This window comes from Dasypus novemcinctus, chromosome 13 (genome assembly GCF_030445035.2).
Source record: "Dasypus novemcinctus isolate mDasNov1 chromosome 13, mDasNov1.1.hap2, whole genome shotgun sequence".
NCBI classification, from domain to species: domain Eukaryota; kingdom Metazoa; phylum Chordata; class Mammalia; order Cingulata; family Dasypodidae; genus Dasypus; species Dasypus novemcinctus.
In genome coordinates this window covers 87,182,690-87,206,988 of record NC_080685.1, presented here as the reverse complement: position 1 = coordinate 87,206,988, position 24,299 = coordinate 87,182,690, and the positions used below count along the sequence as shown (strand labels likewise).

Here is a 24,299-nt window from a genome sequence, read left to right as displayed (position 1 = left end):
ATGCACCCAGACCAACACCTATAGACCCCTCTGGAGACCCCAGGGTAGAGGCCGCCTAGGGTGGTGAGAAGGCAGGCAAGAGATTTGTATTCTAGTGTCCTCTGCTATGTGATCTTGAGCAAGCCACCTCAATTCCACACTTGTTTCCCTACCCGTAAAACAAGGTTTGGACTTAATCCTTAAGGTCTCCCAGATTTAGTTCTTTATGCATCTGTGGTGCATGCCTGATCTTTGTATTTCTCGTCTTCTCATCTTCTTCATGAATGGCTACAATCCTGGTGGTTCATGGCTACCCTCAGCCTTGGTGAGTGAAAGGGTTACTCAAACACCACAGATACCCCTTATTTTAACTAGAAAGCCTGAGGACTAGCAAAGTCCAGCTCAGGGAATCAGTTTCTTATCTTCCTTGTCTCTAAAACTACTTGGTGCCAGGGTAGAGGCCGCCTCTTCCAGTGAGCCAAGGGTGGTCAGAGAGACAGGTCTCTGGGTAGGATTTTCCCTGGCCCTTCAGGGGACCTCCCCCAAGGAGCCTGAGGCCGGCACACCCTCTGCCCAGCCACTCGCTCTGGAATGTGGAAGAACCAGCTCTTAGCCCCAGGCTGCTCACGTGCTCCCTGCCCTGAAGAGCACCTGGCTGCGGCTCCCGGAGGAGAAAGCGTAGAGAAAGGATATCAGCTCCCTTGCCTTCAGGGGGCTTAAAAGGGGAACGGAGCCCAAATACATGAATTCCTGTAGGCTAATACCTTACCTCCAAGTAAGAATGCTTTCAATAGCCAAGTGATGCTTAAGGAGTGTAAGTGGGGAAGACTTAGATTTGAGGTCAGTGCCTTGGAGGGGTGGATGGGGTAGGGGGTGGAGAGAAGATTTCAGGCCAGTGGAGCTGTGGTGGGGCAAGGGTTCTAGCAATACCCTACCATTGCCAAGGGTAGCTGGTTGACCTTCCCCATGCAGACTGCCAAGACTTGGCTGGGGTGCAGAGAGGGAGGAGGCTGGAGGCGAGGCAGCAGCATGCGAGAGGGCAGGTACTTCCAGCAGGACTGTTGGATAGAAGTGGTGGTGAGTGGGGCATGATCGCGATTCATGACATGTCACAGTCAGCAGAGTCCAAGAATGGCTCTCAGAAGATGAGCTCCAGCCTTTTGCTTTCACAGTGACTTCATTATTACTGGGTTTTTGATGCTAACTATAAATTTTTGTACAGAACAAGGAAGGACAGCACTGCTCTTAGAGCTGAAAAGCTAGACACCCAGTTGGGGCATGGGGGGAGCTTCTGGACAGCCCTAAGATAGTTCTCACCTATAAATTATTGCAAGGGACGGTCCTAAAGCACTACAGAAACAGTTTGTTATCAAAATGCCAAAATCCTGGATCCCAAACTCCTTTCCAAAGATGCAAAGTACCCATTCTGTTGAAGCTCTGGGTATGCCATGGGACAGAGGCACTCACAAGCCTGCTCCCCAGTTTTGCTTTTGCCAAGAGTGAGAAGAAATGCGTTTGAGTGGCTGAGCTGTGTTTTTGTTGTGGTGGTGGTTTGTTTTTTTTCTGAGGTTCTGGGGGACAGGGATTAAACCCAGAACCTTGCATGCATGAAGCCAGTGCTCAACCACTGAGCCATACCAGCTCCCCCAAGCTGGGTTCCTCAATCTTTTGCTTGTTGTTTCTGTTCTTAGGAGGCAGTGGGGACCAAACCCATGACCTCCCATGTGGGAAGCAGGTGCTCAACTGCCTGAGACACATCCGCTCCCAGAGTTTTGTTCTTTTGTTCTTTTTTTCAACCCCTGCAAGGAATGGAGAATTGGTAACCTCAAAGCCAAGGACAGAGCCACAGATGGAGACTAGTTCAGGGGTGCCCTGGTATTTATAGAAAGGCAACTCAAATATATATTTGTATAACTCTCCTCTCATCTTACCCTGCCACCCAAACCCAAGTTGCTAACTGCTTAGATCCCCATGTTTAAGCCAGGAAATCAGAACTTAGTGGCAAGTTCTGAAAAGACTTTACTTAACATATCATTAAAATAGTTATCCAGGAGCAAAGGCAGGTAAGGGCCAGTGAAGCCCCAGGGATAGTGAGAAGGTTAGAGAGAGAGCACTAAAACCTACGTTTTTCTTTCCCCCATGATGGCAAAGATGAGTAAGAATGCTGCTGGTGAGAATTTAGCTAACTTTATCGCTATTCATTTGTACATTGTCTCTGCAGCAAATCTCCACGCCACATTGCTATATATTTTTCTTTTGCCAGTGTGGGACCTCCACCTCCTTTAGCCTAGGGGTTCCCTAAGGGCAGGGAAACACTGTTGTCCTCTGGGTCTCCCCTAGTGACCTCCTTTGAACACTTGTACACAGAGGAGACACCCAGTAGAAGAAAATATAATGTCACTCAATTCATAATTCCAACAAGTACTTCTCACTCAAAAACATTTATTAAAACAAAGGTTAAGCCTGGAAAAAGAATTACCAAAATGCCAGTCCTTTGCATAGTACTTGAAGAATAATCAAAAAAGAAAAGAAAAAAAAATCCTCTCTGGAAACGTGAGAGGAGGCAGAAGACCGACTGTTCCCACCAAACAGAGGCCTGACTACTGAGGAGAGCTGCAGGAGGTCCTCTGGTCAAGGACTCAACATTCCAGAGCAGAGGCCCACAAATCACAAACACCTAAGCCCACCTGAGGAGCCATGAGCTTCAGGAAGTTGACCGGAGAACTAGGATTTGGAAATAATTATTCTGCACGTCCACAGCGCAGCCTTAAAGGGGCAGAGGCCATGCACAGGAGCTCCTAACTGCCCTTGGGCTCCACAATCTGCTGGACGTAGTTGACGACGTTGCTGTGGAGCTGGGAGGCAGTCGACACAAAGGTCTCCTTGGCGAGGGCTTGGGCCACCTTGCTGCCGCTCATCATGGCGTGGTACAGTGGAAGGGTATACTTCTGCTTCCCCTGCGTGAGACACATACACATACACAGGCTAAGAAGCCTGCTCACCAGGTCACTCCAGCCCTCCCGTCCTGTCCCCCAGTGATGGTCTGACAGCAGCCATGGTCAGGTGCCAAAAGGGATCTAGGTATCAGTGTGGGAATGAGGAGTTTCCCAGTCACAAGGGCTCTAATTCTGACATCTTCCCAGCAGCCAAAGATCCATGGAGATAGATCTGAATATTCACTCCAATCTATGATAACCATAGATGCATAGATGCATTGGGGCATCTACACTCAACAAAACAAATGAGGGGGATTGACAACAGTGGTCCTCCAAACCTCCCGTTTAGAAAACTGTAAGTGGTAGCCACCAAGTTCCTAAGAGATAATCAAATCCCAAAGGCTGCAGCACATGAAGCTGAGAGCCACATGAGGTTCAAGTGCAGTAAAGGCCAAGGAAAAGCCGCAAGTCAAACTCACATAAATGTAAGACCGTTACATTGTTAAGTTCCTAAAATCCAGAGGCTTCCGAGGGCTTAGAAAACCTCCAACAGGTTAAAAGGTACCCAGCTCCACTTTAAACACATGAGGGAATGAGAGCACCGCTCTCTATCTGGTTGCTCACTGCTTCCTTCCTGCTTGGGGCTCTGGAATCAGATGCTGTTCCCTGTAACAGCCCCTAGGCTGTTCATCACCAGGGCAACTGTCTCAGGGTACTCTAGGATCCAGCTGGTATCTGAAAAGTTCCCAGGTCACAGGGCTTTCCAGACAAGAGGCCTATAATCTTACCCTGCGCTAATCTTCTTGTCCTTTGGCCTCTTGCCCTCTTGCCTTTTCCCCTTGACCAGAATTGGAGCATGAAGCATTATTACCCTTATTCCCAGTGTTGGGTTAGCTCTGACCAGCTTTCCTCCCTCAGGCTCACCAGCTGATCTGCAAAAAGCTCTGCAAGCCTGTAGGATTCCTCTCCCCCCTGGGCAATGCCACCACAAGCTCCACTTAATATCGAGACTGATCAGCAGGGTCCTCCAGGAGGCTACTCAGCCCTTCCCTCTGCTCCAGAGCACAGCAGGGTCTGATGAGGCATGACCCACAGCACTCCTCGGTATGGCTGCGTGGCCCTCTGCATGTCTTAGGGGATTGAGGAGGCAGGTGTTACCCACCTGGCTCTGCAGGAACTCCTTCACCTTCCAGAAATCTTCCTGATGGTCATTCTTGAGGATGATTTGGCCCCATCGTAGCCGTAGCTCTGCATTCCGGGCGCTTGAGATATTTGGGTATGTCTCTCCAAGTTTTTTCACATTACCTTAAAAAAAGAAAGAAATTAAAAAGTGTCGTTAATGACTTTGCTGGCAGAGCCATGTGTCAGTCGCCTAACTCTGTTGAGCTGAGAAGTCCTATGCTCAGGGACACTGTATGTCTGCCATCAGGCCCTCCAGAGCACTGGGAACAGGCTCCCAACCACCCACTTCTCATTCTTTCTGCTCATTTTATGCTCAGAAATGGCAATGTCCTATTCTCCTATTTATCTTTATTTCTAAAGCTCTTCCACCAAATGTTCTTTAATATTATTATAAACTTTCTCCTTTCTTATAATCATCCTATTATTCCTTCCCTCCCCCACTTTTTCTCGTACCACTAACCTGCTAAAAGTCATCTTTAAATATTTCCTGAATAATACCATTTGATGAATACTATTTCTAATTGAGCAGTAACATGGCATTAGTGGTTAAGAGCTCGGGCTCAATGGGTTCAAATCTCAGCCTCACTGTTTATTGGTCACGTGCCCTCTTGTGCCTCAAGTTCATTCTGTTTTCTGGGAATTATAATCATAGTTCCTACTTCATAGAGTTGATGTAAGAATTAAATGACTTAACAGATCATGGTCGAAGAACTTAAAAGAATTGCCTGGGGAAGTGGATTTGGCTCAAGAGACAGAGCGTCTGCCTACCACACGGGAGGTCCAGGGTTCAAACCCAGGGCCTCCTGACCCATGTGATAAGCTGGCCCACACACAATGCTGATGTGCGCAAGGAGTGCTGTGCCGCTCAGGGGTGTCCTCTGCATAGGGGAGCCCCACGTGCAAGGAGTGTGCCCTGTATAAAGCTGCCCTGTGCGAAAAAAGTGCAGCCTGCCCAGGAATGGTGCTCCACACACACACAGCTGATGCAGCAAGATGATGCAAACAAGAGAGACACAGATTCCCGGTGCCACTGACAATAAAAGCGGACACAGAAGGACACACAGCGAATGGACAGAGAGAGCAGACAACTGTGGGGAAAGGGGAGAAATAAATTAAAAAAAAAAAAAAAAAAGAATTGGCTGCACAAATCAAAGACCTGATGAAGGCTAGCCTTTATTATTTCTGTCTCTACGGCACTTTACCTGGGTACCTTACAGCCTTCTGTTGACATGCTCCTTTCAGAAACGCTTGTGTCCACCTGCAGGCCTCGCTATTATACCTGGCAGGTGCTTAGGGGCAAGCACCCCAACTTCTTTTTATGAGTCTCCCTCTGGCCCCTGATATAAAGCTCTGCACATAAGGAACCTCAATTCCTCACGATGAACAAATAACCCATTTTTTTCTTACCAGGAGGGAGAGGGGATTTCTGGAGGATCTTATCTAGGAAGTAGACCAGCTGGTAGGTCTTCCAGGTAGAGACAGCTACAGTTTCGATGGCCTCCATGTCCAGCTCCTTAGTAGCCCACAGTTGGGCGAGCTCTTCAGCTGGCTTCATGAGTAAGTCCCCAGCAGAGAGATCAGGGAGGTAGGGGGGCCAGCCAGGAGTATTCAGCCATCGATCAAACTCAAAACCTGATGGTAGAAGGAGAGAGAAGATATTGTCAGAATTTCTTAGGCAGAGTCGGTCTGCTTGCCCAAGCAACTTCCAGAGGCCTCCTTCTTCTGTCTGCCTCTCTCTATCCAAAACTCTCCAGTATTTGACATCATATTCCTACCCAACTACAGCTATTTATTCCAGCAGGGTCCCAGTCATAACGGTATTTAGAGACCATCACAGTAAGACAGGATTGTACCTTTTTCTACAGTGAAAGTTAACATTGTGTTGTCAAAGCCAAATTTATAGAGATAGAAAAAATAAATTAAAAAGCCATTTGGTGGCATTTCTTTCTAGACTTATTCAAGTTTACAACCTCCTCCAGATACCAGAACGACATAGTGCTTAAGCACATGGGCTCTTGGACCAGGATGCTTGGGGTCCTACCCCAGCTTTGCCATTAATTAGCCAGAAGGACATGGACGTATTACTTTACCTTGCTTTGCCTCAGTTTTACCTGTGAAATAGGGGTTATAGACCCTACCTTGCTTGGCTGATGTTCAAGATTAAATGAACAAATACATATAAAGAGCTTAGGATACTCCCTGGTATATAATTATTTAACTATCATTAACTAGTCTCATGACCTTGAAATGCAGGCTTCCAACCACAGAGTAGGTGTTGAGCCTGACCAATCCCAGCCATCAGGGGAAGCTGATTTTACCAAACCACCACAGGGTGACTCAGCATTCACCATATGAAGTGGGGTTGGGTTTAATGGATTGTTTCATGCCCAACAGCATATTTTCCACTCTCCCTTAGGAGACAGTGCTCCCTCTTCTCCCCTCAAATCTAAACCAGAGCAGCGACTGGGATTTCCCTTCACTTAGAATTTGGCCACACAAGGCAACTCCATGCTCTCAAGGCAGGGGCTGCTACTATGACTGCCCTGTGAGTTTCAGCTTGGGCAGCAGCGGCAGCAGCACCAGCTCTCCAGGAAGAGTTAAGGATCTGATTATGTGTGTCCAGGCTTAAGGAAAACGAGAAAGCAGAGAATAAGGAAACAAAATGGGAGAAAATAAGGCAGAGAGGAGTTGAGAAGTCATTTTTGTGCACTAAAACTTGGGATTCTGCATTTGCTCCCCAAAACGCCACCTAATAGATGGCTTTGATCTGGTATTTTCCCACCACACCTTAGTTTTTCCAAAAAAAAAAAAAAAAACCAAAAAACTGAATATAATTCTCTCCTGTCTCATACAAACTTGTGAGCCAGTTCCTCCACTTACCAGGAATGGCATCCACTCGCCTTTTCTTCAGCTCAGGGAAATATTCCAAGTAGAATTCCAGAAAGTCATCAGCTAAGATACTTTGGAATTTAAATTCATCAACATAGGCCTGTGAGAAAGAAGGTCCTTTTCAGTTACTCTCTGGATGCCCTTTACTTCCCAGGAGTAGATTCCCTTTACTTCTCAGGCCCTTCTCCAACCCTTAACTCATCTGCCCCTGCCTTTACTCATGTAACGCTGGCCCAGCTGCTTTAACTGCTCCTCCTCCTTCTCCCCTCATTTGAGAGTTGACTATACCTTGAGAAAATTGTCAAACTGATCCTGATCACCCACCAAGTGGGCCAGGTATGAGACAAAGCAAAAGCCTTTCTCATAGGGGGTCTCATTGTAGGTATCGTCTGGGTCAACGCCTGGCAGAGGAGAAAGCAGACAAGATTTAAGTACAGGTAACCTTTCACCCTAACTGACCCTCACTAGCTCTGAGAAAAAAACAAAACCAAGAAAGTTTTCAAACCTATCTTAGCCTTTCTTAAGGCACTTCAAAGGAGATCTTAAGTGGCTAGTAACTATGGATCTAATAAGAGGACAAAGAATCCAGCTTTCAAAGGAGGTGGCAAGTTCCCTTACTTCTGAGATACGCTCTGCTCAGTTGAGTTCCAATGACTCATAGGATTAAACATCAGGCACAATGCCTTCTCCAGTCCTACTGGACACCACCTCCATTCTCAGCTTCCCAAAACAATGCATTGCTTCTACAACTGCTCTAGCCTAAAATGAACTAATTATCAGTCTATGATAAATTTATTTTCACAGTCAATGGTATTAAGGAACATGAGTTTCAATTGCACAGAAAGGCTTTAGTTATACATGGAACTAAAAAAAGTGTTAGAAATGAAAAAGCTCTGACTGGGAGACAAAGGATGTGGATCAGAGTTCCAGTTATGCACTGATTAGATGAATGACCTTGGCCATGTCACTTAACTTGTTTGGAGCTCAGTCCCATCCTCTGTAAAATAAGGCAACACTTTCTCAACACAAATCACAGGTCTGACTTGATAATAAAAAAGAAATGGGAGGATGAATGAATAAACAAAATGTGGCACATAAATACAATAAAATATTATTCCACCATAAAAGGAATGGAGTTTCACATGCTACAACATGGATAAACCTTGAAAATATCATGTTCAATGAAATGAATCACACACGAAAGAACAAGTATTGTATGCTCTCACTTATATGAAATACCTAGTAGAAGAAAATTCATTGAGACAGAAAGTAGATTATAGGTTTCCAGGGGTGGGGGTAGGGAATGGGGAGTTAATAGGTAAAGAGTTTCTGTTTGGGGTGATGAAAACGTTTTGGTAATGCATGGTGGTAATGGTAGTACAACACTGTCCATGTAACTAATGCCACTGAATTGAATATGTGAAGGTGGTTTACATAGAAATGTTATGTTGTCTATATATTACTACAATTAAAAAAAAAAGTGAAAAGAAGCAAACACAAAAAGGAATGGCAAAGTGCCTTGTAAATGATTTGGACCTGTTACAAAGTCATTAAATGGAATGACTGTTACAAAGTCATTAAATGGAATGGAAAGAACTATCTGGCTGAAATGACTTAGATTCAGTCTGCTGAGAGGCCAAGGAATGGCTAAAAAGAGCTCTAGAGGGCCTCTGCCTCTCAAAGAAAATATTCCAGGAGAGCACTAATCAAGGTGAAGCTCAGACTAATGTGGGGCTCCAAGCTCAGTTTAGGGGAGGCAGTGCTAGACAGAGTCTCCTGGACCTGGTTCAATCTTCACTCGGAGCTTGTTGAGTGGGTGGTCCTCTCCAGTGATGTCCATGTGCTGTCGCAGCAGAGCCCGCCCGGTTGCAGCTTCCAAGCAGGTATAAGCAGCCCCTGGGGAAAAACAAACCATAACCCCCAAGTGATTGTCATGACATCCAATTACATTTTTCCGGCAGAAGACAGTATGCTGCCCCCGCTTATGACCACAAAGAGAAGGATGGCAGAGATACCTGAAGCATCATAGGTTACCCACCTGGGGACCTGGGGGCAAAAAGGGCCACTCAGAGACCCTGACTCAACTCCTAATCTTGCTGTGCAGGGCTGCAAAGAACTTGGTTCCCCTGGTGGTCAGTCTCTCCCATAAATCAAGACTGGGGAAATCACTTAACCTGTTCCTCCTCTGACAGTTACCTTTCCCTAGTCAGTGTGTTTTTAGACGTAGTAATTTGATCTTCTATGAAAGAACTGATTGCTTCTTTCAGATGAGAGGAAGTGACATCCACACTGACATTCTGAGGGCCTCTAAGTCTCCTGGCTGTAAAAATAAGGACCGAGGGAATGGTGGAGGGGAAGAAGACTGGGTATTTAAGCCAGCCAGCTCCGCCACTTACTAGATGCTCTGACTCTGCACAAGTGACTTAATTTCTCTTGGCCTTGGTATCTTAATCTGAACAACAGGATAATAATATTCACTCTGCAGGATTCTGAGTTCCTGATTAAGACATTCACAAATAGGCTCTTGCTCTAAACTCTGGTTTAAAGTACAGATTGATACACACTTTCTGGGAGGCAATGTCTAAAAAGCATCACATATGGTCAGACCCAGAAATTATGTTTCTAGGAATTTATTCTTATTGAAATAATTTGAGATATTCATTAAGATTTATATGTTAGGGAAGTGGACTTGGCCCAATGGATAGGGCATCCGCCTACCACATGGGAGGTCTGTGGTTCAAACCCCAGGCCTCCTTGACCTGTGTGGAGCTGGCCCATGCGCAGTGCTAATGCGCAGTGCTGATGCATGCAAGCAGTGCCCTACTACGCAGGGAAGCCCCACGTGCAAGGAGTGTGCCCCATAAGGAGAGCCGTCCAGCGCAAAAGATAGTGCAGCCTGCCCAAGCATGGCGCCGCACACACAGAGACCTGACACAGCAAGATGACACAATAAAAAACACAGATTCCTGGTGCTGCTGCTAAGGATAGAAGCGGTCACAGAAGAACACACAGTGAATGGACACAGAGAGCAGACAACTGGGGGGGGAAGGGGAGGGAAATTTTTTTTAAAAATCTTAAAAAAAAAAAAAGATTTATATGTTAGGATGCTCGTCAAAATATTTCAATGGAAAATTGGAAACAACTGATCTAGTGATGGGGTATTGACCGAAGTATAAAACATCCATACTATGCAGTTTTAGAAGAACATTCCATGACTCGGGAAAATGTTTAACTTTACGCTTTAAATAAAGTTTTTTAAAAAGCTGGTTGTAAAACCATATATACCATGATAATTCATGCACACACATATAAAAATGTTTAAAAGGATATATTCTGATTATCTCTGATAATCAGATAATGTGCTTTTCCATATATACCAAATATAGATCTTGATTGGGGATAATATAAAAATTATATGGTAGGTTAAATTATGTACTCCAGAAAAAGAAATTTTCTTAACCTTAATCCATTCCTGCGGGTATGAACCCACTGTACATAAGACCTTTTGATGACATTATTTTTAATTAAGATGTTGACCAAATAAATGAGGTTGGGCATTAATTCTATTACCAGAGTCTTTATGAAGACAAAACCATGTGGAAGAGAAGGTGAAAGTCCACAGAAGCAGGAGAGAAAGGATATTGTCATTTGATAGAAAAGCCAAGGGCCCAAGGGTTGCTGGCAGCCAGCCCCAGAAAGCCAGTCTTCAAGGACAAAGCACCGCCTTGCTGATGACTCAATTTTGGACTTCTCCTAGTCTCAAAACATTGAATCAAAAAATTATCATGGTTTACCAGGGATTCTTAACAAGGGGTCTGTGAACTTGAACTGAAATTCAAAAAAACATTATTCTTGTAGGGATGTGTTGGTGCGGGTGTGATATATTTATTAATAATACAAAGTAGAGTATGGACTTAGTAAGGGGTCCACGGAACAAAAAAGGCCAAGAACCCCTGGTTTAAACCAACCCATTGTATAGTATTTGTTTAAGCAGCTCGGAAACTAATACAAATAATACATATAAAATATTTTTAAGTACCTGATATACAATAGGCTCTCAACAAACAGGAAGTGTAGATAAATGTTTTCTTAAAAGCACAGGTTGTGGAGTCTAATGTTTTGGCTTGATTCGAGTTCTACCCACACCAGCTAAGTGGCTTGGGCACATTTCTTATACTCTCTGAATTGTAGTTTCCTCATATAGAAAATGAAGATACTATCTATTTCGTAGGGCTACTGTGAATTGTTAAATGATGTATTTATTATAAGGAACCTAGTACAAAGCTGCCACAGAGACGTTCAATAGAAACTAATGATTATAATTTGATGATTCACTCATAAAATTAACCAAACAGCTGGGTGAATAATCCTGGTCAACTCTCTTCCCCAGAAGTTATGTCTGGTTTTAGGGAGAACAGAGTGATCAGACACAGCTCCAATTTGGGGGAAGGGGTAGATTAACTGTTAGTTAACCTATTAGCTCATTTATTCAATTCTACTGCCTCAACAGATTCTAGTGATATGCAGTGAAGTGGAAATCATTTACTTAGAAACAATAGCGTTTGTCTAGTCCAGGCCTTTCAACTGAGCTTTCTGTGCTACTTCTTCCCTTCACATCCCACCTGTATCCCAAAAGGAGAACACACTGGCCTCACAGGCTAAGGAGTGGGGGGCAGAGGGGGACAGGTAGGCCTTTAGTAGGATGGGGGCCTAAGGGCCAGCTTACCGAAGAGGACAGTGGAGATCCTCCTCTGGGCATACATGGTAAAGCCTTCATTGAGCCAGAATTCCCCCCAGTTGGCATTGGTGACGAGGTTCCCAAACCAGCTGTGAGAGATCTCATGGATGATGACATCAGCCAAGGAGCGGTCCCCTGCTAGCAGGCAGGGGGTGACAAAGGTCAGGCAAGGGTTCTCCATTCCTCCAAATGGAAACGATGGTGGCATGAAGAGCAGGTCATACCTGCCGAGAAAGCGAGAGGTCAAAGAGAAGTCCCAGCTCCCTGGAACAGATGGTGCCTCACTTCCCTAAGCAATGATTTTCCCAGCCTTCTTCCAAGCCCTGAGAGATGTCGCCACTGAACAGGCTGTGTAGACACATGGGCCCAGGGCTGAAAATGAAGCCCAGCTCCTCAGTCCTACTCCCCAGTAACTTGCCTGACTCTGGGACTTCCCTTTTTGAGGTGATAGTCGCTCTGCTTCCCTCTATACTTCCAAGCATATAATAGCTCTATCACATTTAGTTCACTACAGGTCAACTTGGTGTCATAAAGACCAAAGTGGACCCTTTACTAAGGAGAATGAAGATCCAAATGAAGCAAAACAAGTCAACAAAGGTCCCCTGACCAGATTCCCGATCCCCAACTTCCAACTATGAGGCACGTTTTTATCACCTCAGGAACCCTCTCTCTCAGAGTCCCCTGCTCAGCACCAATGGATGAGGCCTGGTTCATCCCTTCCTTTCTCTTCCTCCTCTCCTTCACTTCTGGGGCTGGGGAAACTTTGCTCTAGGAGACAGAAGGAAGAGAAGCAGCACCAGAAGAGAGAGTTGGAAATCAGACACTTGGTTTAAAAAAAGACACAAGAGCCAATGTGATACCACACCTTCCCCAGACATAGGGTCCGAAAAGTTTTTCTCCTGTTGCCAAAAATTCTTCTATCACTCCACTGTATTCCTCCTTCGCAGCCTCAATTAGACAGGGCTCAGCCCACACACGGCTCCTAAAGAAAAGAAAGCAGAGAATGCAGTGTGGTATAGAGACCATCTAGGTGACTGATCCTGAAAGAACCTGTAGAAAATTGGCCTCGTTTTCATATTTGAGCCAAATGAATGTGACAATTTGGTCAGCCACAGAGACAAGAGATGCAAGATCAGGGCACTTGCACGGATGCAGCACTCTGCTTACCAGCCCTGAGAGGTAAGAACCTAAGTCAGCCTCACGGAGATAGCAACAGCCTCCTCTAGGCAACAGGATCCAAACCAACAATACTTACGGCTCTAACACTGAATATGAATTTAGTTCTCTCTGAGCCTCAGTTTCCTTAGGTGTAAAATGAGTAGTGATGGTTAAATGAGAGAGCATATAAAACCCCTTCACACAATAAATCATTAATCAATAATCATCAATGGGGAAGCAGATGTGGCTCAAGCAACTGGGCTCCTGCCTACCACACAGAGGTGGGGAACCAGGTCCAGCTTATCTCATAGAGAAGATAAGCAAGACAGCGAGTTGGCACGACTGGCAGGTGCAGTGAGCTGACACAACAATGAGACACAAAGAGGAAAGACAACGAGACACACAACAAAGCAGGGAGCTGAGGTGGCTCAAGAGATTAAGTGCCTCTCCTCCACATGGAAGGTCCCAGGATCAGCTCCTGGTGCCTCCTAAAGAGAAGACGAGCAGACACAGAGAGCACACAGCAAATGAACACAGAACAGACAGCAAGCACAAACAATGGGGGGGGGGCCGCATAAATAAATCTTAAAAAAAAAAAAGTCATCAATAAAAGAAATGTGAGAACCATAAAGTATTGCCCTTGGACAATGTCAGCTCCCTTCTCCCTTCTTTTAAGAGAGGTCTAAAAAGGATTCTCTGTAGTAGAATCTTTGGAATTGAAAGGAATCTTAAGAGAGAGATGAACCTATTAATGCTAATAGAGAATCCATTGCTAATTTTCTTAGGTGCAATAATGGTGTTGTTATAAGGGAGTAAGTCTTTATTCTTAGGAGAGGCATGCTTGCTTTTAAATGGTTTAGCAAAAATGAAACAAACCCACACATAAATAAATCATATAAGGTTGAACGGACGAGTGTACAAATGTTCAATGCATTATTCTTTCCTGTATGCAAAACCTGTGCTCTGGCCAGTGAGCTCCTAGATGTGTCATGGAACTGCTCTCACACACAGATACACTGAATAAAGATACAGATGGCAAACTGGAAGGGTTTGAGACCAGAACGAAGGAGGGCTTTCTCTCCACCTTTGTAGAACCTTAGAAACTATTCTAGCAAGAGGAAAAAGAACAGGTAAACCAGAATCAGGAGTTCCTGAAATGGGGCTTGAGGCTTTGGGGACTGAAGTGCCTTCCCAGGTCCAGCTCCCTGGCCTGGAGAAGGTATTTTGGGATTCAAATTGTAGACACACTGGCAAGCAGCTTGATTCAGACCAACAACCATTTATACGGTAAATGCATAGGAGAGGCAGCACAAGGTACCGTGGAAACTCAAGAAATGATCCATGACCTAGGCTGGGAGTTTACTTTTGGTAGTCAGATGCCAGGTGAGCTGAATCTTAAAAATAAGTAATACTGAGCGAGGCAAAAAAAGATGGCAATGGTAGTTCTGTATAAAGGAATATCAAAAAAGGGCTAGCAGTAGAAAACTGCACCGTCCATGTGAGGAATCATCAAGAGTCTGGGATTATGAAGAGCACAGTATCATCCTGGGGGCAGGAGATGGAGCATGAGGGTCACAGAGGGCCTTATCTGTCATGTTACAGAACTTGATCTTCAGAGCCATAGGAGTATTTTAAGCAAGAAGTGATATTGTGGGATTTAGTTTTAAGAGAGATCACTCTGGCTGCAGTACAGGGAAAGCATATTAATCTACAAAAGTAGATGACTTTCCCAAAGGAAAGCATGAGGGACAAAAGGTTAGGGACAAAATTCTAGGAAACACTGTCACATAACAGGTTAGAAAAAGAAAAGTCCACAAAGGAGACCAGAAAGGAACAACCAGGAGGTCTTGGAACCAGAAGAGTGGTGTTAGAGAAGCCGGAGGAGGGTCTACAGGACAGATGAAAAAGAGCAGAACACCAAGATGAGGAATAAAATGTCTCCCACTTATGGTCCACATTGAGGCCAACGGCCTCTATTATTATAGGAATTTTCAACAGCATGATTCCATGCCAGAGGAAGCTGGATTCCAATGGGTTGAAGTTCAAAAAGTGGAGCCAGTGAGCACAGATGCTACTCTTCTAGGAAACTTGGCTAAGAAGGTAAGGAGAGAGGGTGGTGTGCTAGAAAGGGATATAGAATCAAGGAAGTTTTTTGGGTTTAAGTTTGATTTTTGCTTTGTTTCAGAGCGATCAGAGATTGCAACATGCTTAGAGGTTGAAAGGAAAGAGCCAGTTGAGAGGCGGAGGTCGCAGACTTGAAAAGAGAGTTGGGTAACTGATGAAGCAAAGTCCTGGAGAATACGGGAAGGGACTGAATCAAGAGCTCAGATGGAGAGATTTGGCTTTAAACACAAGGACCCCTCATCTTCAGTCAAGAGAGGAAAAAGGAAGGAGGGGTAAATGAAGATGACTGTTTTGAAGGTCACTCCAAGATCATATGTTTGGAGTGAGGGCATGGGGTTTGAATAGGGAATCTGAAGAGAACATTAAAGTCTTAGAACAGCTTAAAGGGACTGAGATAAAAAAACAAATAAAAGGGTTGTGGAGCAATATTAAAAGCACCCCTAGTGGAGCAGGTGTAGCTCAATGGTTGAGCAAGTGTTTCACAAATATGAGGTCCTGGGTTCAATCCCCAGTACCTCCTTAAAAAAAAAAAAGCACCCCTATAACTGAAGACCATACATTTGTTTTCTTGAAAATCACACAGAGCCTATTTCTTTTTTAAAAAAATATTACATTAAAAAAAATGAGGTCCCCATTCACCCCCAGAGTAACACTCTCCCCCATCATCATGACACATCCATTGCATCTGATGAGTACAAGAGCCTATTTCGACTTTTCTCTAATTCCAACTTTTTACTAGGAAACCAGAAATAGGTAATGGTATCAATACATACTGTTTCATTATTTTCTCCATCTCCCAAATACACAGGTATAGAAGTGGAGAAAGGGAATTACAGGGTTGAAAGCTGAGACACTGTAGCAGCAGGACAGTAAGTAACTGGGTCAGAGAGAGAAGCCCAGCCAGGAGAGGCTGACCACCCAAAGAAGTGTGTGGCAAGAGCGAAGGGAGGCCTCCAGGAGACATATAGTGGGATACGGTAGGAGCGAGACCATCAGAGAACAGGAAGGTTAGTAGGGTGTGCTCAGACAATGAAAGAAGCTAAGGTATTTGAAATTCCCAACATGGCATCAACTCACGATAATGACTATGTCTAGGTCCTAGACTCTGGAGTATGGCCTTGCGTGTGGGAGGCTGAGTGAAGTGGAGAAAGTTACTGTAGTCAAGGAAGTCTAGATTCCCTGAAGCCAGGTATTAGATGAGTCATCCACATGAAGAGTCAAGTCACCAGAGATGATGTGACAAACACCAGACTGAGTAAGGCTAAGTAAAAGACCACGGTATAGGAATCGAAATCTTTAAGGAATTACTTTGTGAACTGCTCCATCACCGGTTTGGATATCAGCCCACAAAACTGCAGCTTGCTACAACCACCTGAAAGTTTTTAAGACAAGCTAGACAGTGGCCATCCAAGATACTTCCACCAGGGCACACATTTCTTTCAAAAGATATTAGGATGTTCTCGGGCAAGCTAGAGTCTTGTCGCCAATATTATAATGAAAAGAGCACTGGGTTTGAAATAGAAATACCTGAATTTGAATTCCAGTTCTGCCAACAATGTAACCTTGCACAAACCATTTCACCAGAGCCTATTTTCTGCAAAAAGGAGACAACAGTAGCTCCCTCATTGGGTTGATAAAAGGATTAGAAGAGAGTATACATATAGGTTCTACTAGAATATATCCATTATTCTATTCTATCCAAGATTTTCCTCATAGTAATAGAGAGTGGAACTAATGACATACTTTGTGAGAAGACCCCCCATTTAACATACCCCCATAAAGCCCTAACATGTGATCCACGAGGTAAGGGCTGTCAATTGTTAGGGAAAGGAATAGGTCATCACCTTTTCAATCAATTCTGCCACCTGGATTGATGTCATTTTCTCACAGAGTGCAGAAAAATCATTATTATCCATTATGTTTCGAATATATTGTTTTCCTATTTCTCATTAATAGTTTCTTCCAAAGAACCTTAGTAAGAATTATTTCTTTGAGATAGATGGATAGACAGAGAGATGGAAAGAGAAGAACAAAATAGCAAACACGGGGGAGCGGACTCGGCCAAATGGATAGGGCGTCCATCTACCACATGGGAGGTCCGCGGTTCAAACCCCGGGCCTCCTTGACCCGTGTGGAGCTGGCCCATGCTCAGTGCTGATGCGCGCAAGGAGTGCCCTGCCTCGCAGGGGTGTCCCCTGCATAGGGAAGCCCCACGTGCAAGGAGTGCGCCTTGAAAGGAGAGCTGCCCAGCGTGAAAGAAAGTGCAGCCTGCCCAAGAATGGCGCCACACACACACGGAGAGCTGACACAGCAAGATGACACAACAAAAAGAAACACAGATTCTCAGTGCCACTGATAAGGATAGAAGTGGTCATGGAAGAACATGCAGTGAGTGGACAGAGAGAGCAGACAACTGGGGGGGGAGGGGAGGTAAGGGGAGAGAAATAAATAAATAAAAAATCTTTTTAAAAAATATTACTAATATGGCAAAATATTAAAAGTTGATGGATCTGGGTATCTGGGTGGGGCGTATACTGGAGCTCTATATATGGGTTTTGTATTATTACTTTGTGTGCGTGTGTGTGAAGCAACAGGGGCCAGGGATTGAACCTAGGACCTTGTATATGGGAAGCTGGCACTCAACCACTAAGCCACATTGGCTCCCGTGAGCTGCTTGTTTGTTTTCTTGTTTATTGTTGTTTTTTAAAGATTTGTTTATTTATTTACTTCTCTCCCCTACCCCCCCACCCCAGTTGTCTGTTCTCTGTGTCTATTTGCTGCGTCTTCTTTGTCCACTTCTGTTGTTGTCAGCGGCATGGGAGTCTGTGTTTCTTTTTGTTGTGTCATCTTGTAGTGTCAGCTCTCGGTGTGTGCGGCACCATTCCTCGGCAGGCTGCACTTTCTTTCGCACTGGGCGGTTCTCCTTACAGATGCACTCCTTGCGCGTGGGGCTCCCCTATGCGGGGGACACCCCTGCATGGCATCAGCACTGCGCATGGGCCAGCTCCACACGGGTCAAGGAGGCCCGGGGTTTGAACCGCGGACCTCCCATGTGGTAGATGGACACCCTAACCACTGGGCCAAGTCCGCCGCCTGTTGTTGTTTTTTTAAGGAGGCACCAGAAACCGAACCCGGGACCTCCCATGTGGGAAGCAGGTGCTCAACCATTTGAGCCACATCTGCTCCCTGGTTTTGTATTATTTTTGCCACTGTCCTCTAAGTTTGAAATTATTTCAAAATAAAAAGTTTTTTTAAAAAGTAAATTCTGAAATGATTACTTACCTTCCTGTCTATTGCAAAGATGACATTCCTTTGCTTATCTATTATCCTGTACATATCCTCTCTTTGTGAGAGGAGGATATACCGTCTTTCAAGACTGGCATTGTGGGGTGTGTGTGTGTGTGTGTGTGTGTGTGTGTGTGTCTGTCTGTCTTGGAAGCAGATACCAAAGGTATCCCATCTGGTTTCCGTCTGAAACCCAGGAACTAAGATTCATGATACCCGCAGTGCTACTGAACCTAGGTTTGAAGCCTGAGGCTTGTAACTAATCCTGCCAAGGACACCACCTCCAGGAACTGAGAGCAGGACCAGAGATAAAGAACAGCAAAAAAATCAGGAAATGTGCCACAGCCTTTCGGAAAAACATATACTCAGTTAAATTTCTTTTCTCAGGAAACATTACAAAATCCTGTTTTATCCCCACTAAATCCATCTAACCTCCCCGAAATACCTGTGTCACCATAGCTTTAGGTTTATGTAATAGCCAGAAAGGAGATTCTACTTGCCTCCCCAGAGGGAATCAACTCAAAGTTGTATTTTCCAGGAATTCAGTCACTAGGGAAAATGAAGAGCTTTGGTACAAAACAGAAAAAGCAAAGAGTTGCTAGAAGGGAATTTAGAACTTGAAGACACTAATAAACATTAAGCTTCTAAAACTGCTATCTAGGCTCCAACACCCCTCTGCAAGCCAACCCAGAATAGCAGTTACTGCTAGCAGGTCTGATAATCTCATTCCAGACAGCAGGAATAGAACTGGAGGGAGGGAGAGAGGGGAGAAAAAGGAGCACTTCCTTTGCTGTACATATGCCACCTGCTTCTCTGCTGCAGAAAGGCTGTAGACTCCACAGAGGAGACCTGAGACTGCCCCAAGAACCACCCAGCAGATCCACTGGTCAGACTCCTCCTCGTCTTTTAGGTCAATCCAACCTTGGGAGTCTTTGTCTCCTACCTGGGTCCAACTTCAGCTGATACCAGATCTCCGATGGCCAAAGCTATCAGATAGGAGGGGATGGGCTGACCCATCTGGAAGAAGAACTTATTTGGACCTCTCTTCTCCCAGGTGTTAGCACTCATCACAGCTGTGAAGCCATCTGGGACCTGACAACAAAGAAAGCTTAGGAAATTTTACTGAAGAGAGTCTCCTTTGATTAGCTAAAGGAACAGCATGACCAGCAACCTGCATGGTGATGATAATGACCCAGAGGTCATCTTGGGGAACACAAAGGTTTCAAGAAACTAATTTTTGCTAAACTGATGGGATTTAGAGGAAAGCTATATAAAGTGTCTACAGGTGGAAGAATTTGGGAATAAAGAATTTTTCATAAGTTCTACTGGATGGATGCCACGATTTACCAACTGAAATGACTTCGATCTGATATTATTTTTCCAGTCCCAAGGGCAGGTGCATCTAACCTTAGTTCCCTTACCTCAATAAGGGCTGAATATTTATATTTCACTGCTGGAGTGTCGAAGCAAGGGAAGAAGGCCCGGTTTAGAACAGCCTGACCCTGGGTGTAGACAAAGGGCTTCTTCTTTCCTGCTGTCTGCTCTGGAGCCAACCAGCAAACCTAAGAGAACAGAAGAACATTTCAGAACTGATACCTTCTATGTGAGTTCAGGCCAGCTAGAGAAAAGGAGCCGGCTGGCATGGGAGAGCTTTAGGTAATCCTTAAAAATCTTTCTGGCAACTACTTTGGCTTTGATTGGGAAGTTCTCTCCTATTGTGCATTTACCTACCCTGGAATCCATGCCAAAGCCCATTCAGAGGGCAGAACCACAAAAGGCCCATTCCTCACTGTACTCCATGGGTCACCCCAGAATCTCGGACCTGGTCACTGACCATGCCATTCTGTCCCCTACCTGTTTCCCCCTCACTGTAGGAGCGTCTCACCAAAAAAACAAATAATATTTGAACCTGTGATAAAAGACAGAAAAGCAGAACCTAATTGGGAGTCAGTGATTAATATGTGATCTCCATTCCTAAAAAGTACTCTTCAGGATATATGTATTTTCATTATAGGCATTGGCTATATACTGTTTTGTTAGACCTTAAACCAGGGGGTTTTCAACTCTTTTTGTTCCACAACCCCTTTTCCAGTCACGTGAAAACTACGGACCCCTTACTAAGTCCACACACTATACTGTCTATTATTTTAATAAATATATCATACCCACACCAACACGCCCCCACAAGAGTTTTTTTTAAATTTCAATTCAACCTCATGGACCACTTGTTAAGAACCCCAGCCTTAAGCTAAGGGCAAAGCAGAATGATTATAACAAAACCAATTTCTGCCTATAGCAAAAAGGAGTTCACTTACAACATAGATACAACTAGGCGGGTAGAGGGTATAGTCAGTACCAAAAGTTATTCAGAATTTAGAAAAGGACTGGGATTTTTTTTTTTTTAGGTAGTGGAGCTTGAACCTAGGACCTCATATGTGGGAAGCCGGCCCTCAGCCACTGAGCCACACTGGCTCCCCTCATTTGGTTTTCTCGTTTGTTTTACCTGTTGTTTGTTTTTTTAGGAGGCACCAGGAACCGAACCAGGGACTTCCCATGGGGGAGGTAGATTGCTTGAGCCACATCTGCTCCCCCTGGATTCTTTTTTCCAGGAAGATTTCATAGGGGAAGCAAAACTTTCTGGTTGGAAGGAAGAAGACATTCTTGGGACAGTGAGCAGAATATAAGTAAAGGCACAGATGGAAGCAGGCTCTGGGAATTGGTGGTAGGTTTCACCTACAGTGGTGGGAGAATGACTGGACAGATATAACAAAAGGTCTTGAACACAGGTATTTAAGACCTATTTTAAGAGGCATAAGGAAGCATATTGGGATTTTGTACTTTTCTTTGCTTGAGTTTTTATTTTGTTGAAAAATTCAATGAGTCCCTTCCCAAAGATACAGTATGGAAAAGGTAAAAAAAAAAGAGCAACTTTACAGTGGAGAAACCTGCCAAACTCTACTTCAGCAAGGTGATCAAGATCAAAATAAGTCATGAGTCATGTTGGTACTAACCCCAGTCTAATCATGAGAACAAGAGACAAATTCCAAGAGATGGGTATCCTACAACATGCCTGACCAGTACTCCTCAAAATTGTAAAGGTCACCAAAAACAAGGGAAGTCTGAGAAACTGTCCTGTCACAGCTAAGGGGAGTCTAAGGAGACATGACAGCTAAAAATGAAGGTATCCTGAGTGGGAACCTGGAAACGAAAGATATTAGGTGGGAAACGGACTTGGCCCAGTGGTTAGGGCGTCCGTCTACCACATGGGAGGTCCGCAGTTCAAACCCGGGCCTCCTTGATCCATGTGGAGCTGGCCCATGCGCAGTGCTGATGTGCGCAAGGAATGCCCTGCCATGCAGGGGTGTCCCTGCGCTGGGGAGGCCCACGCGCAAGGAGTGCGCCCGTAAGGAGAGCCGCCCAGGACGAAAGAAAGTTTAGCCTGCCCAGGAATGGCGCCACACACACGGAGAGCTGACACTGCAAGATGACGCAACAAACAGAAACACAGATTCCCGTGCCACTGACAACAACAGAAGCGAACAAAGAAGATGCAGTAAACTGACACAGAGAACAGACAACCGGGGTGGGGGGGGGTGAGAAGGGGAGAGAAATAAATAAATAAATCTTAAAAAAAAAAAAAGAAAGATATTAGGTAAAAACTAAGGAAATATAAATAAATTACGGGCTTAAGTTAATGGTAATGCATCAATATTGGTTAAAAATATTTATATTGTACTAATATAAAGTGTTAATAACAGGGGAAACTATATATATGGACGGATTTGATATGGAATACTGTACTATCTGCTCAAATAGTTCTGTTCATCTAAAACTTTAAAAAAATGAAGTCATTAATAAAATTAATTTATGTTAAGTGTTAACACTTATAGTCCTCACTACATAAAGTCACCATATATACACTCACTATGTAAACAGACAATTAATTTAACTTACATTAAGCACATCTTAACAAATACTAGCCACAATTCCCTCCACCATAATTCCTTACTCAGCATCTCTGCTTGGGTTTTTAAAAGAATGACAAGAAAACAAAGGAAGAAGTCTGGCAGTTTGTATAGAAAGACTGAAGTAAGGAGAGGCTGCTACAGTGATTCAGGTAAAAACCGTGACTGGGATGGTGGCAATGAGAAGGGAAGGAATAAATACAAGTGCCATTAATGCAGACCTTCACAGTGCAAAGGGCAGTTCTTTGTAATGCGTGGGCCACTGCCAACTTAATACTGAGGTTTTATTTTAGGTGCCACTTTCAGCAGGTAAATTCAGGGAGGGCTTAGTTTCTCTAGTTATTCTGTTTAAACTTCTAGTTTCTGGTTCAAATCAGGAACCAGATATACAGAACATAAAAGAGCAACCAAATAAATACATTTACAGATGTTAAGGTACCCCAGAGGGCATCGAAGTTTTTCTTTGCCCTACCCGTCTTGCATCGTGTGCTTTGGACTTTCACTTTTAAACCAAGTTCTATGATAAGGCTCATTTATTCCCGCAATGGTGAAAAGAGAATCAGAACTGCCCTTTGAGTCAGTTCTAAGAGCAAAGGGATCTGCTAGAAGGATAAGAAAACCTCAACTGTAGGAAGGCAGTTTAAGGTGAAACTTGTAACCCACCCTATCTGAGAGAACACCAGCAGCTACACAGCCTAAGGACTCTACTACAAGAATTTTCTGACTGACTCTTAACAGATTGTGGGTCACAAAACCTTCCATGCTCTTATTTCCAATATTTGCCCCTCAAAATTTAAGAGTCAACAAATAGAAGGCCAAATTATTATAATAACGCCTAGTACATCCGAATTCGAGTTCTCACTTTTATTCAGATTCTTTTGTTCATTGAAGCCCGAACGTCTCGGGAGAAAATTATCTAGGCTTCAGAGTTTTAGCTCCTAGAACTAGAAGAGCGCATAGAACAAAGGATCGAGTCAGCGTCTGGCTAATTAACCAGCATTATCCAGGGCCACAAAATGCAGAAATTAAGTAGCTGACTCATCTGTGTCCTAGACCCCAAAACCCCATGACATCATTAAATTCGATTTATGAATATCCATTATCCTAAGAGCCATGAAAGTTCAGGTTACAAACAGGAACACCTCCTCCGGCAAAAATGGAAACTAGACGTGGGGAGGGTGTAATGCAGGGGAATGTGGGATACAATGGGTAAGCCACTACAATCACCAGGAAGGAGATGAAAGAGGATGGGAAGGACAAACGGCGTCCAGCACTGTGGCTAGATCGCTAAGAAGCCAGAAGAGTGGAAAGCCAGGACAGCTCGTGAGGAAGGGGGAGGACCAGAGCGCTGACCACGGCCAGCTCCGGGGACCAGGTCACGGAAGGACTGCAAGAACCTCTTCCTTTTCTTCCTCTGGGAGGTTAAGTGCCGGCCCAGAGGCCGGAAGCGTAGAGAGGAAGCGGCCGGGAGAGGGCCGCGACGAGGGCCGGGCGAGCCGGCCACCGAGGGCGCACTTACCCCGGGGCCCTCCCCGACGCGGTAGGTGAGCAGCAACTGGAAGCGCTCGCCGGCGCGGCAGGGCTGCGGGAAAGCCACGCACAGGGCCTGGCCGTAGTGCGAGAAGGGCAGCGTGTGGAAGGGCACAGGCTCCGCGGACGGATCCTCCGAGCCGGGCCGCTCCCGCCGCAGCGCCACCGCCGTCACCTCGAGGCACGGGTGCGAGTCGAGCCTCAGCTCGGTGGCGTCCCCGGGGGACAGGCAACGCAGCTCCAGGAGTGCCGTGCCGCTCAAGGCCCGGCTCCCGGGGCCCCGGCCCGGCGGCCCGAACTCAACTCGCAGGTCGAGGTGCAAGTGCAGCATTTCGAAGGTCCGGAAACTGGAGGCCGAGGCCACATCCGTAGTCTGTGCCGAGTGCAGCGGCCTCCGGGCCGCACCGCCGCCGGTCAAAGGCTCGCCGCTCGCCATGGCCCCGCAGCGTTGTTCTGTATCCGCGGCGCAGCCCTCTGGCTTGGTGGGCTGCCGCCTAAGGCCACGCCCCGAGC

General features: G+C 45.1%; 1 protein-coding gene across 1 annotated transcript; it reads right to left on the bottom strand.

Moving 5' to 3' along the window:
• Positions 1-2,404: 2,404 nt before the first annotated feature.
• On the bottom strand, positions 2,405-24,296 carry RNPEP (arginyl aminopeptidase). The gene is made up of 11 exons (XM_058274956.2): positions 23,776-24,296; positions 19,713-19,853; positions 19,235-19,383; positions 12,590-12,706; positions 11,713-11,948; positions 8,769-8,882; positions 7,275-7,387; positions 6,978-7,086; positions 5,505-5,729; positions 4,078-4,220; positions 2,405-2,936 (listed from the first exon to the last, which is right to left on the bottom strand). The coding sequence occupies exons 1-11, from the start codon at positions 24,220-24,222 to the stop codon at positions 2,778-2,780; spliced, it is 1,953 nt and encodes a 650-aa protein (XP_058130939.1). The 5' UTR covers positions 24,223-24,296; the 3' UTR covers positions 2,405-2,777.
• Between the last annotated feature and the right edge of the window lie 3 nt (positions 24,297-24,299).

Bases quoted from the DNA above. Each gene is read 5' to 3' on its own strand.
- RNPEP (XM_058274956.2), bottom strand. From the start codon at position 24,222: ATGGCGAGCGGCGAGCCTTTGACCGGCGGCGGTGCGGCCCGGAGGCCG. The intron at 19,854-23,775 runs GTAAGTGCGCCC...CTGTTCTCTTAG, and splicing joins GCGTCGGGGAGGGCCCCGGG to GTTTGCTGGTTGGCTCCAGA. The intron at 2,937-4,077 runs GTGGGTAACACC...TGTCTCACGCAG, and splicing joins AGGAGTTCCTGCAGAGCCAG to GGGAAGCAGAAGTATACCCT.